Below are 12,736 nucleotides of genomic sequence, written 5' to 3'. Positions count from 1 at the left end.
TAAAAAAAAAAAAACGAAAAACAAACCCACTGCCATGGTGTCGATTCTGACTCATAGAGAACCCCATTGGGATTCTGAAGTGGTAAATCTTTCCAGAAGTACATTGCCCAGTCTTCCTTCTGCAGAGTGGCTAGTGGGTCTGAACCACCAACCTTCTGGTGAGGATTAGGTGAGAAAGTCTACATAAAGAGACACACCTGGTACCAGGTACAGGGGAGGGCCCTACCCTTAGCTCGTAGGCCAGGAAGGACATCAGACACTCCAGGAGGGTCCACTGAACTCTGCTCTGATGGTCCTAGCTCTGGGCACGGCCACTGTCCCAACCAAGCCCACTGCCAAGGGGCCCACTGGCTGTGCAGGCCCACCCTGCAGACTGCCAACAGCCTATAATCCGTGGATTCACTGTACCCCATGGGTGAAATAGACAGTGAGTTCTAAGGAGTTAATGCAGTCAGGCAGGCCTGAGAGTTGGGACACAGGCCCAGTGGGCCACGTGGAGTGGCAGTGTTACTACTGCCCACTGTCCGTGTCCACTTTGAGCATCATCCTTCTGAATGCTCCTGCCTCTCAACCTGCTGGGCCAGGCCTCTGGTAGAGAAGGCACATTGGCTCAGCACTTGTCTTCCTAACATGCTTCTTCTAGTGCCATGTTTTCTCCACTCAGGTGAGTAAACAGGCTCAGGGAGGAGAGTAAGTGGCTATGTTTCCTCTCAGAAGATAAGCTGGGCTCTAGCCAACAGTAGACTAAGCCAGAACATTCTGTCCACCTACTGACCTCAAGTTAGTGGAGTGACTGCAGCAAGTCTTGGTGCCCATGTGCCCTGTGGACAGGGAGGGTCTTGGGGGTTGGGCAAGTTACTAAATTACTCCAAATACTTGGCAATGACAGTTGAGAAGATAGCTGTCTCTCAGGGCAACCAGCCATCAGCCTGCAGGTACACATACACCTATGCCCCTCTGTGGATGCCTGGGATCCTGCCTTCACATAGGGGTCTGAGGGAGCCACACCCGCCCTTTTCATCAAGGATGAAAGCAATAGGATGAAAAGGTACCAAGAGTGGGACAGTGCATCCCCGTTGGTTGGTTGACAGCCACAGTCAAACAGCTGGATGCCCTAGCCAGGTGGCCTGGTGGGGCACTGGTCAGGCCCCATGCCCAGCACCTGGCCACTTTTCAGCAGCCCTGTGTGGCCTGGGCTCCCTTGACTGGCCACAGAACCTGTCCACATCTGCCTAGTCATCACCACCATGAAGAGCTGTAAGCACACATAACAGTGTTCAGAAAAGCCCTACCAACAGCCAAGGGGGCAGAGGGCCACCTCTGACATGCTGGTTCAGATGGTGCCTATGCCCAGGGTGTCTGTGGCCAAGTCTGGGAGGGGGGTCAAAGGATCAAAGGCTACTGAGGGTTCATCTTCCCTGCTCCAGACCAAGGTGCCCTTCTGTCATGTGCCTGCTTGCAAGTATGAGAATGGCCTGGGGCCAGTTTAGGCCCTTCTCAGATAACCTGCTGTCCCATGGTCCCACAGGGACCATACCTTAGCCCCTACAGGACAAGGTCCTTTTCAGTGCTTACTTGGAGGGTGTGGGCCCTTGGCCCTGGCAGAGGAAGCACCACACAGGGGGTCTGCAGCTTTGGCAGAGAAGCCTGGCAAGAGCAGGCCTGGGACCTCACTGTGGTCAGCCTGACCAGGGTAGGGACTGGTCTCACTCACCACATGTCTCCATCCTGGATTGTGCGGTCATTGGGGGCCCCGGCGTGTCCATAGTGCAGCACAGCTGAGTTCTCACCACTGCAGAGAGGGAGGGTGCTCGGTTCCCACCCTTACCCAGGGGCCACCAAGAGGCTGGCACCACAATCCCCACCCCTGGGCGGTACCGTCCACCCTTTAGCAGAGGCCCAAGGGTGGCTGGACTAGGCCTCACAGCCTGAGGAGGTGGGGGGCAGGGGCCCGAGCACCCCTGCTGCCCCACGGCTGGCCTCTTGGCTCATGCCATCAGTGTCTGTAACTGGCCCTCAGGCTAGTGGCCCTCTGTGGAGGGTGAGATTGGAGGCCTTCACAATGTGGGCAAGGTGTATAAAGAACAAAATTAGGAAGCAATAGTTGTAGGTCTAGGGAGGGCACTCTAGAGGAAACCTTTTCTTGGTGGCTAGAGGAGAGGGGAGTGCAACGGAAAAGGGGCTAGGGCAGTGCCAGGGGCTGCCCTGGAGTCTTGGTTGGCCCAGAGAGGAAGCCAGCAGCCTCAAGGGCCTCTACTCGAGAGAGCCTCCCCAATGGGACATGCCTTTAAAGGAAAAAAATGACTTTTAGGTCTGTCCAAACGAAAAAAAAAAAAAAAAAAAACCACCTGGGTGTAATATTTATGGCTCGATTCGGGAGTCTCAGGAATCATAAAAGTAGAAATAATGATTTTTCTCTCTATCTGCCAGAGAAGAACACTTCCCAGGGCTGAGATGTTTGGATGTATTATTCATGTGCTGAGGATGTGCACATCAACAGAGAGAGCTGCCCGGCTCTGTCCCGGCTGGGCAGGGCCAGACCTGAGGAGCTGAGCTTGGGCAGAACCTGGGGGACCCGACAGAGTGGGCTAGGAGAGTGGCACACGTAGCCTCGTGTACTCACACAGAGCCTAGCTACACAAAGGAGCAGTCTCAGCCTGAGGTCCCAGCCCAGCTCCACAGGCGGTGTGTGTGCCTGAGTGGTGGGGGCAAGGAAGGGTGCACCCCACAACCCCAGGACTGGCAGGCCCCCAGGAGAAGTAACCTGCTCAGGGACCGGCTTCCAGTGTTAAGCTCCTGTGCTGGCCACATTCATGTCTCCAGGTGGCCCAACTGAGAGCTGGAAGGGAGGTGATGGCAGTGTGGCTCCCCTGCAGCATGTGACCAGGCTCTCCCTCCTTCACCCCACCACCAGGCTCAGCCCCTCTAGCGAAGCAAACTGTGGTAATCTTGGCCCTTGAGCCTTAGGAGGGAAGAGTGACTTCCAACCTTGGATGGCTGGACTTGTGTGGGCAACTAAGCTGTGAGGGAGGGTGGGGAAGGTGAGGCCCACCTCCCTCATGGCCTAACCTCCTCCCATGACCATTTTGCCACCTGCCAGCAGGTGACCCACGTTGCCCTCTTACCTGCCGCAGATGCAGGTGTAGGAGCTATGGCGCATGCCACCTCGGGAGTAGCAGTAATGCTCGAAGAGGCTGCAGAAGGAAGGGAGGAAGCTTGGTCAGGGTGCAGTTACTGGGGTGTATAAGCTATCCCCCTTCCCTCTCTTGCACCAAGTGCAAATCCTCAGCCCATGTCGTGCTATAGCCATGTTTCCAAGGCACCTAACATTCCCAGATTGGGTCTGTGATGCCTGAGCTCACAAAGGTTAGCACAGAGGCAGGAAGGCTGGAACTGAGGGTCCAACAGGGCCCAGCTGCCTGCTGAAAGAGTTCACCGGCCTCGAATACTATGGCAAACCACAGCCTTCCAGAGTGGCCTGCCTTACGCTTGTCAGGACAGACAAGACCAGAGCAGGGGCCACACCCGTTTCTGCAGGAAGTGCCTCCTTTTAACTCCCATGTCCAGAGATGATGCCCCACCCCATCAGGATGGACTGGACACATGGCCAGGGTGGAACACAAGAGACTTTCTCGTCCTAGAACTATTCCTGGATTTGCCTGAGGAGGGCACAGTGCAGGGAGGAGAGGAGGGCATGGGCTGAAGGGAATGCAGGGTAGGGCAATCTCCAGGGACAGGGAGAGAAGCAGGGTCTGGGGGCAGCCATGTTTCTCCCGGCCTGGGACAAACGGCAAACGGGTTGGATTCCCCAGACAAGCTCCCACCATGGGCAGGTGGGACAAGAAACAAGATCTGGAGGAAAAGGCAAGACTCTGGCAGGAGGCAGCCACTTACTGGGGTCCCTGGGCCCCCAAGTCAGAGCCATGGGAGAGAGACTTTGTGAAGAGCAGAGGCCACAGCGGCTGAGTGTGAAGCACAGGTTGGAGGATGACCCAGCACTGGCAAAGGCCTGGTAGTAGGAACAAGCACAGTGTCCTGGGACAAGGAGCTGTCTCTGACTTGACGGCCCCCTTGGGGCAGATCCTGGAGCTTGCTGTAGGTGCTGGTGGACAGACTGGCCACTTTAAGACCCAATCAGCAGTACTGAACCCCAGGGAGGTTCACCACTCTCTCCCTCGCCATATGGCCCAGAATCTTTGCATAAGACTTCGCTCCAATGGGGACAAGTCGTGTCTTAACTTTCTGCCCTTGTCTTTCAGGCACCAAAGGTGCCAGCCTCTATAGAACCCAGCTGGTAAGGGGGACAATCATGGAAAGTTGCCTTTGCCACCACCCCAAGGCCCCAGTCCCAGCTTGGTCCTGGGTGAGAAGCAGGTTCAGGTGCCTCCACCCTACCCATGTGCTACCAGGCAGGGGCTTAGTGGAGGACCAATGACAGGGTTGTGTCACTGCCCATCCTTAGGACAGTAAACGCTGCCCCAGGACACAGGGAGTGGCCCTGGCATCCTGCACATTCTAGGCCTGCTTTAGAGAATGTCCATGTGAAAGAGTTTAACCTTCTAGGCATCATAAACACCAACTATGTATAACTGTTATGATTGGTTGCTGACTAGTTGTCATGCAGGGATGGTTCTGCTATATGCAATTGGCTTTCAGCTTTCAGGCTTGCCTTCCAGACCTCACAGGATAGTTGGGCATCTGTAAGTGAGATATTTTCTCTGCACAAAGGATTTCAAGAAGTTCCAGAGAGGCAAGGAGAGCCACACGTTCTCTCTGCCAGCCACCCTCATATTCATGGTGGGAGTGCACACGTCTCTGACACTAAAGCAGCTGGTGTCAATTTCTGCCTCAGTCCACAGAGGCCACAGGGACAGTGAGACCCATGTCACTTCACTGAGAGCACAGCTACAGCCAACACGTGTGCCAAGCCCTGTGACTGACATCCTCAAAAACCTGCTTCATATCCCTTTGCTCCCAACCTAGACCAGAACCTCAAATAACCAAAAACCAAAACCAAGCTCACTGCCATCAAGTCATTTCCAACTCACAGTGACCCCTTCTTGGGTTTCCAAGGCGGTATCTATCACTACGGAAGTAGATGACCCAATCTTCCTTCTGAGGAGTGGCTGGTGGGTTTGAACTGCCAGCCTTCCAGTTAGCAGTCAAATGCCTTAGGCACTCCCCATAGTGAGCCCACATTCAAGTGAGATGCCTGGAACATACCATGGAGCTGTGAGGCACCTACAGCATTGGGAAGCACAGCCCTGCCCCAAGCAACCATTCTCGAGGGGATGCGGACCGCTGAGCTCTGCTGTGGCAAGTGACCACTCAGGCCATACCAGGAATGCAGGCTTCAGAAAGAACAGGCTGGGGGACAGCTGTGTCATCAGCATATGTAGATGAGCTAACAAGCAGGCTCCGCTTGAGGCAGAGCCCCAGCTCAGCTCAGGAGAGCCTCTTCTCCTCCTGTAGTCCGTGCAGCACAGACAACTTTCATTCTAGGCTGTGACTTCAGCTGAAAGAAACAAGTAATTCAGGAGTAAAGGGCACAGCTTATGAACACACTCAACCAAGGAAAGGCTGACCGAGTTTTCACCTGCAAATTGCAGCCCAATACTGGGTCGTTTGTGCCAACCACAAATCCCTCAACTCCACAAATCCCTAAAAGAAGAGTTGAAAAGATGAGGAAAACGCCACATGCCACAAATTCACTTTAGCCTAAGAGTTTGAAATTCTGGAAAACTGGACTTTAACACCTAATTTTGTATCTCTCCTGACACAATGTGTGAACAAACTGGCACTTTGGTGGCAGTGACAGTGGACAAAGCAATGGGGCCCATTTTTCCAGCTTGTGTGCATCAGAGGACCTCTATCTGGGACCTCATGCCTGAGCTGTGAACACAGAGGCACCCAAGGTCTGGGTAAGTGTGGGCAACTCAGGGGGCCCATGGATAGACACAGTCTGACATACCACTTTTTAGGGACTAAGGAACTCTGGTGGTGTAGTGGATAAGGCATTTGGCTCCTAACCAGAAGGTCAGCAGTTCAAACCCACCAGCTGCTCCATGGAAGAAAGACAGGGTGATCTACTTCTGTAAAGATTTACAACCTTGGAAACTCAGTGGGGGTCGCCATGAGTTGGAATCAACTTGAAGGGAGGTGAGTTCTTATTTTTGGCTTGGGGACTGAAGAATGGATGCTCCAAACTGGGGCCACATGCTTGACATGAGGCAACATGGCTCCAGCATTGCTTGGTGAGAGCTCAGAGAGTGTAGGTGGGACCACCAGGAGTAAGCACGGGCCATAAGAACAGACTGTCGTGGACTGACAGTCAGATTCCCCATTTGATAGCTCACAGACCAAGGCTGCACCAGAAGGACATTTAATAAAGACACCTCTATACATCTATCAGAGGAGCACTACTGGTGCACTGCTTAAAGCACCTGGCTGCTAACAAAAAGGTTGGCAGTTTGAACCCACCAGATGTGTCACAGGAATAAGGCAAACAGTGAGCCAGACACGGGGGTCCAGTAAATTCATAACCAGAGGGGACTAGCTATCGACTGACCAAAGACTATGATCAAATCCAGCTGTAGGATACCATACCAAACAGCCCTGGAACACTTCATAAGATGAAGGCAGACTACTTTAGACAGAAACACTCCTACCTCAAACACTTAGGCGTGCTGCATCATGGAGCCGGGTTCATGAGGAAGGAGGAAACTGAGGCCAGAAAGGAAGAGGAAGCCTTCAGTCTTGGGAACCCAGAGCTGTAACTGCTGTGTGGAGACAGGTGGTAGGCCCGAGTCCATGTGGCAGGTAGGGGGCTAGACCAGATCCTACACACTCACACACAGCTGGGACCTGTGCAGTGCTGCAACCTCAGCAGAAGTGTGGACTTGGAAAAAAGTCACCACCATCGCAAGGAGGCAACAAGGAAGCTCACCTGGGTGCTGGGTAAAAAAGAAAACACATTCCCTCAGAAGTCATGTGGGTTTCAGGTCCAAGTCTGAACTACCTGCATGGTTTAGAAATCCCTAAGCCAGGAACTAACAGACACGTGGTCCCAGGCTGGTGCTACCTGGAGCAAGCGGCAGAAGTAAACATGCCATCAACCCAGGCCGATCAGGATCTGGACAGATAAAGCAGAAACACACACACACACAATGAACTCACAACCCCACATGGTAACATACACAAGAAAATAGTCCCCAAGAGTTGCCAGACACAATCAACAGCAGGCTGAGACCCCCAAGGACTTCAGATAATAGGATTATCAGATAGAGACTATGAACATGTATAAAATAATTAACACCTTCACGAAAAAAAAGAACAGGTAGATTTTAACAAGAACCAAATAAAACCTCTAGAAATGAATAATAAATAATATATCCATGAGAGGACAGAAGGCAAAGTAAGGCAGGCAGAGTGTTGTCCAGTGAGCCATCTCTATCTGTTCTTGTGATAAATCTCTGACTCTCAAGTGCAGCCCCAGCACCATGCTTGGCTCAACGGCCCCCTCCTGCTCACCCTGGAAGGTGGCAAGGGGAGGGGCACCCGCCAGGCTCGTGGGCCAGCTTCCACTGCCTTCCCCAGTGGCAGGGAGAGGCTTCCTGAGGAGCAGAGAGTGGGGGTGGGTCTGCCCACTGTGCTAGACCACCAGTCCCACAGACAACCCTTCTGCTCTGTGGTCCCTGAAGTTCTGCCGACATCTCCATTTCTCTAACAAACACCAGTGCCTATAAATTTTTCCCAAGCAAGACTCTGGGAGAAAATGCTTTGTATCCCAGCATAAATGAGAACTTCTGAGTAACCTGGGAGTATCTGTGCTGTGAATAACGAGATGGATGAAGTTACTGCAGTGACAGAGTGGGCAGGCCCATTTGTCAGTGCCCCGAGATGACTGATGGGGCAGTGACGGCAGTTTCTGAGGCCCAGATCTGCAGGAACGTTGTCTGCAGGGACAGCATTGCTGGGCCTTTCCCAGTGACCAGCAAACACAACTCGTGGAGCGTTCCTGGGCACATAGCCCAGTTCCTGCCCCACGGAGTTGATCATCTTACCAAGGAGATAAGCCACAGCTCTATAAAAATACAATAGCTGCCCAAGATAATGCCAGAGGGCCGTCCAACCATGCTATCAGCACACACTGTGAACACAAGCATGGACGGGCCAGGGAGGCCAGAGACGACTATGTGAGGCAGCAGCAGCCTCAGTACAGGATTCCCACTTATGAAGCTGCCTCAAAGGAACTTGGTTCCCAATAGGTGGAGAGGGGAGGCCAGGCCAGGCTGGGGAACCCTCACAATAGGAAGGAGTGTGGAAGGGAAAATGAGCAGGGGGTGTGATTTGGTTTTCTTGTGACGCTCTAACAGAAATACAATGAAGGGGTGGTTTTAAACAAACAGGGATTTATTCTCTTACAGTCAAGGAGGCTAGAAGTCTGGGTACAAAGTTGGGTAGAGGGCAGAGTGTGGGGCCCTAGGAATTCTGAGTGACATGGAGGTCTTCTCGGGCAAGAGCAGCAGCCTCTACTTTCACTGGTGGGGAGGTAACTGCCTCATGCTCTCTCCCGGCAGCAGCAGGGTCCTCTCACTGCCAGATTCCCATTCCCTCAGTGCTGTGGGTGTCTCACTCCACGACCTGTCCTGCATTCCTTCCCTGAGGGGGCTGCTTGTTCCATGCCCCATGTACCCAGCCTCTGAAACATTGCTCAATAGAGACTCTGGAGCCAAGTCCCAGCTCTGCCACCTACCAGCTGTGTGACCTCTCTGTGCCTCATTTTACTCATTTGTGAAATGGGGATAGCAATAGTACCTCCCTCATATTGCTGCTGTGATGGTTAAATGACTTAATATACGTGAAGGACTTAGTGCTCGGCTCACAATGAATACTATACATAGGCCATGGTAGTCATTGTTGGAATCGTTCCGAGGTGCTGAGAGGAGTTCACACACCAGGGATCCCTTATTCAAGATGGAGGAAAAGAGGTCATAGGCAACTGGCACCAGGCTTTGAAAAATAGCCTTTTAATACTCCTTTAAAACAAAACAGAACCTGGCTGACTTGCTTGCATGTTCCCCCAGAGCCAAATTCTCCAACGTCTCAGATGCTGGTAGTGGCATCTGTGTGTCTCCACCAGGCCCATGTACAGAATGAAGTATGTGCAGCCCACACCTCCAGGGTGTTTACCGGAGAGAGAGCAAGTGTGCTTTCTGTGACCAGCTCCCAGGATAAACACACATATTAATGGGGCTCCTGCTTGACAAAGGGTGTCTTTGCACACCGATCCTTCACAGCACCTCCCTGCCTCACACAGTGCTGATCCAGATGTCTTGCCTCTTTGGCAATGGACCAGGGCCTCCAGCCAGCGTGTAAAAAGAGCGAGGGAAGGGGACCAGGCAGGATGTGAGGGTTGGGGCCAAACAACTGTGTTTTATATACTTGTCTCAGTACTGATTTACTTTTAATTCACATTTACTTGATGGATTACTATTATACTTTCTGGGTATAAATAACCATCTTTTCATAGTAAGAAAAGTGCTGTCGTGTAAAGACAAGCCCCAAGCTTCACCTCAAGTCTGAGCAGGGATGTTTCCAGAGCCTGAGTGGCAGCAGCAACAATTAAAGAGGTCCTGGGGACAACCCCAGAGGAGATGCTTCTATCAGGAGCCAGCAGACAAGGAGTTTCTTTCATCTGGAACTGAGGGAAAGGATGGACACTGCTCTACTCCCTTCTTCTGGGGTGAATAGGGGTACCTGGCAAAAGAGCCCTTGGTCCCATCCCCGTAACTGCTGCACAGGGGCAGCTCCAGCAACCTGTCCAGGCCTCTGTCCAAATTCGCCAGAGGGTCTCAGCTCCCTGAACCTGGGCTGTGTGCCTTCTGAGGGACAGGCACAGGCACTCAGCTTTTGTCACCCAGGGCTGCCCTCTCTCCCTGGCCCCAGGCCCAGAGCAAGGAAAGACACCAAGAAACCCAGGACAGAGCCACAGTCAAGGCTCCAAGCATGTTTTATATGAGCAAGCAGCATTCATGGTATGTCACCAAGAAAGGACTCATTGAAAGCCTTCAACTAAAGCTAGAAAGATGTTATTAACGAAGCTGATGCTAAGTGAAGGCTGGTTGGCATCACAGCAGCATGGCCTCCACTGACCCAGCACCACCTAGGACATGAATGTCTGCAATAGCTGCAAGGGTGTTTTCTGTCTTCTGTGGCTTTCTTTGCTGCCTGGGGCTCCCTAGGTCTCCTCACTCCCTCCTCCCACACCCCACCCCAATCCTGGACCTTTGCCTGAAACTGCCTGACCAGGGCAACACTTTGCCACCAGGATCTCCCACAGCCCTGGCTATTCCAACCACAGGATATGTGGTGCCTCTTGGCCCTGCATGGACAGAATCAACATGGCCCACCATATGAAGACAGAACCCCTTGATCCCTGCTTCCTGCCCAGGCCACTGTCACTTATGCCCCAGCTCCCGCCAGGGATACCTCCTCAAGCACTCCTGATCTAACGGGCTATATTGTAGTGGGGGCAGTGAGCAGGGGCATGGACTCACACAGAACTGAGTTTGAATCCAGACCTTGTTACCTTCTCAGTCTTGAAACCTTGAGCAAGTTATATAGCCACTTCTAAGAAAAACAGCCACTTGCAGTATTTAACATTCACAAGCCTCTAGAGCAGGAGCCATTTTATTTTAGGTCATAGATGAGGAAACTGTTGCTCAGATGGAATGTGCTATGGTTAGGTAACCTATCAAATCTATGTTTGAGCTCAGAGTCCAGCCAGGGTTTGACTATAAAGCTAATGGTCTTATGGCTATTTATAGGGGAAAAAAAAAAAAAAAGGAAAATAACAATCACAGGAGACTTTGTTGTTGGTGGGAGTGTAAAATGATGCATTTGCTATGGAAAACAGTTTGGCAGATCCTCAAAAGTTAAACAGAATTAGCACATGATCCAGCAATTCCATTCCTAGGTATATACCTGCAGTACAATAGGTTTCTCTTTGCATAAGGCCTTTCTGGCCCTGGATTTATAGTCCTGTCAAGATGATTTGTTGGGCCATAATCTTGGAAAGGGACTGGACAGTTTACTATGCAAATAAAGTGCATAAAATCCTTGTAGGGATTGGTTGATTACTATGTGAATTAGCTGAATGTGGCTTATTAAGAAGACTGATCAGTTCATAGTCTTGGTGGGAGGAGGGAGTCTTGGCTTATAAAAGGGCCAATCCCACAGACATTGAGGGGGACCTCATTACCATCAAGAAGAGTTTGGAGCAGATCATGTCCTTTGGAACTAAGGTTCTTGTGCTGAGACCCTCCTAGATATAGGAGAGAAAGAGCCACAGACAGTGGCAGCAGCAGTATGAGTGGTGGGAACCAGGAGACTGGCACGGGCTTCCCGGCCTGCTAAGTGAGATGGGTGCAGTGGGCTTGCTGATTCACAGAGCAAGAGAGCTGGGCATTTTCAGGCAGGAAACTTGCTGACAGAATGGGGTGTCTTCAGGTACTTGCCAGCGGAGCTAAAGAGTTGAAACGCTGGCCTGAGCAGGGCACAACTGAGAGCAAGGCCAGTAGCAGAGGCCAGGCTGAGCGGGCCACCTCACTGTGGGCATGGGCAAGAAGCAGCTGTCTTGGTTGTAAGCTATCCCGGTTGTATCTTGTTGTACCCTGTCTCCTGAGTTATATCCTGTTAGTTTCAAGTTGACAATCATCCCAAGTTGTAGCCTGTTACCTTCCTAATAAACCTCATTAACTGTAAATATGGTCTTTAAGTTCTGTGGAGTCACTGCAATGAATTAATGAAGCCAACAGAGAAGTAGAGAGTGCCACACTGCAATGAATTAATGAAGCCAACAGAGAAGTAGAGAGTGCCATGGGGAGGATGACTGGTGTCAGAATTGGTAAAAAGTTGGAGAGTACAGGTTATGTCTGACTTCCACCTCACAGGAATCAGCTTTGGGTTGACAGTGATTCTCCTACATTCCTGTGAATGTAGACAGGCTCTGACATCGCTAGATTATATTTGGCTAGTTTACAATACCCAAAAGAACTGAAAGCAGAGACTCAACCAGATACCTGTACACCACTATTCACTGCAACATTATTTATAATAGGCCAAAAGTGGAAACAACTTAAGTGTCTACCAACAGATAATATATATATATATATATTTTATATATTTACAATGGAACATTTAACCAAAAAGATAAAAGAAATCCTGACACATATTTCAATATGGATGAATTCTGTAAACATTATGCTACGTCATACACAAAAAGACAAATTTATTGTATGACCCCACTTATATGAAGCATCTGTTGTTGTTAGTAATTGCCCCCATTCATGGTGACCCCATGCACAATGGAACAGAATGCTGCCTAGTCCTACGCCATCTTCATGATTAATTGCAGATCAGGCCATTTCAGTTCATGGGGTTTCATAATCTGATTTTCAGAAGTAGATCACCAGGTCTTTCCTTCTAGTTTGTCTTAGTCTTTAAGTTCCACTAAGACCTGCTCAGCATCACAGCGACATGTAAGCCTCCACGCAAAGACAGGTGGTAACTGCGTATGAAGTGTACTGTCTGGGAATCGAACCATGGAAGGCAAGGGTTCTACAATCGGTAGCCACTCCTCAGAAGGAAGATTGGGCGATTTACTTCTGTAGTGATGTTGTTATTGTTGTTGTTATGTGCTGTCGAGTTGGACCCGACTCATAGAGACCCCTCC

General features: G+C 51.1%; 1 protein-coding gene across 1 annotated transcript in view; it reads right to left on the bottom strand.

Moving 5' to 3' along the window:
• PEPD (peptidase D) overlaps positions 1-12,736 on the bottom strand; it is a 210,743-nt gene that overhangs the window by 27,475 nt on the left and 170,532 nt on the right. The window contains exons 10-11 of the mRNA XM_007957826.2: positions 3,126-3,194; positions 1,715-1,792 (exon numbers count right to left, since the gene is read on the bottom strand). Coding sequence (XP_007956017.1) covers positions 1,715-1,792; positions 3,126-3,194 — 147 coding nt within the window. The remainder of the gene's footprint in view (positions 1-1,714; positions 1,793-3,125; positions 3,195-12,736) is intronic.

Source organism: Orycteropus afer, unplaced genomic scaffold (genome assembly GCF_000298275.1).
Source record: "Orycteropus afer afer isolate SDZICR_OR568_19922 unplaced genomic scaffold, OryAfe1.0 scaffold00803, whole genome shotgun sequence".
In the NCBI taxonomy this organism is placed as follows: domain Eukaryota; kingdom Metazoa; phylum Chordata; class Mammalia; order Tubulidentata; family Orycteropodidae; genus Orycteropus; species Orycteropus afer.
This window is presented reverse-complemented; position numbering and strand designations above follow the sequence as displayed.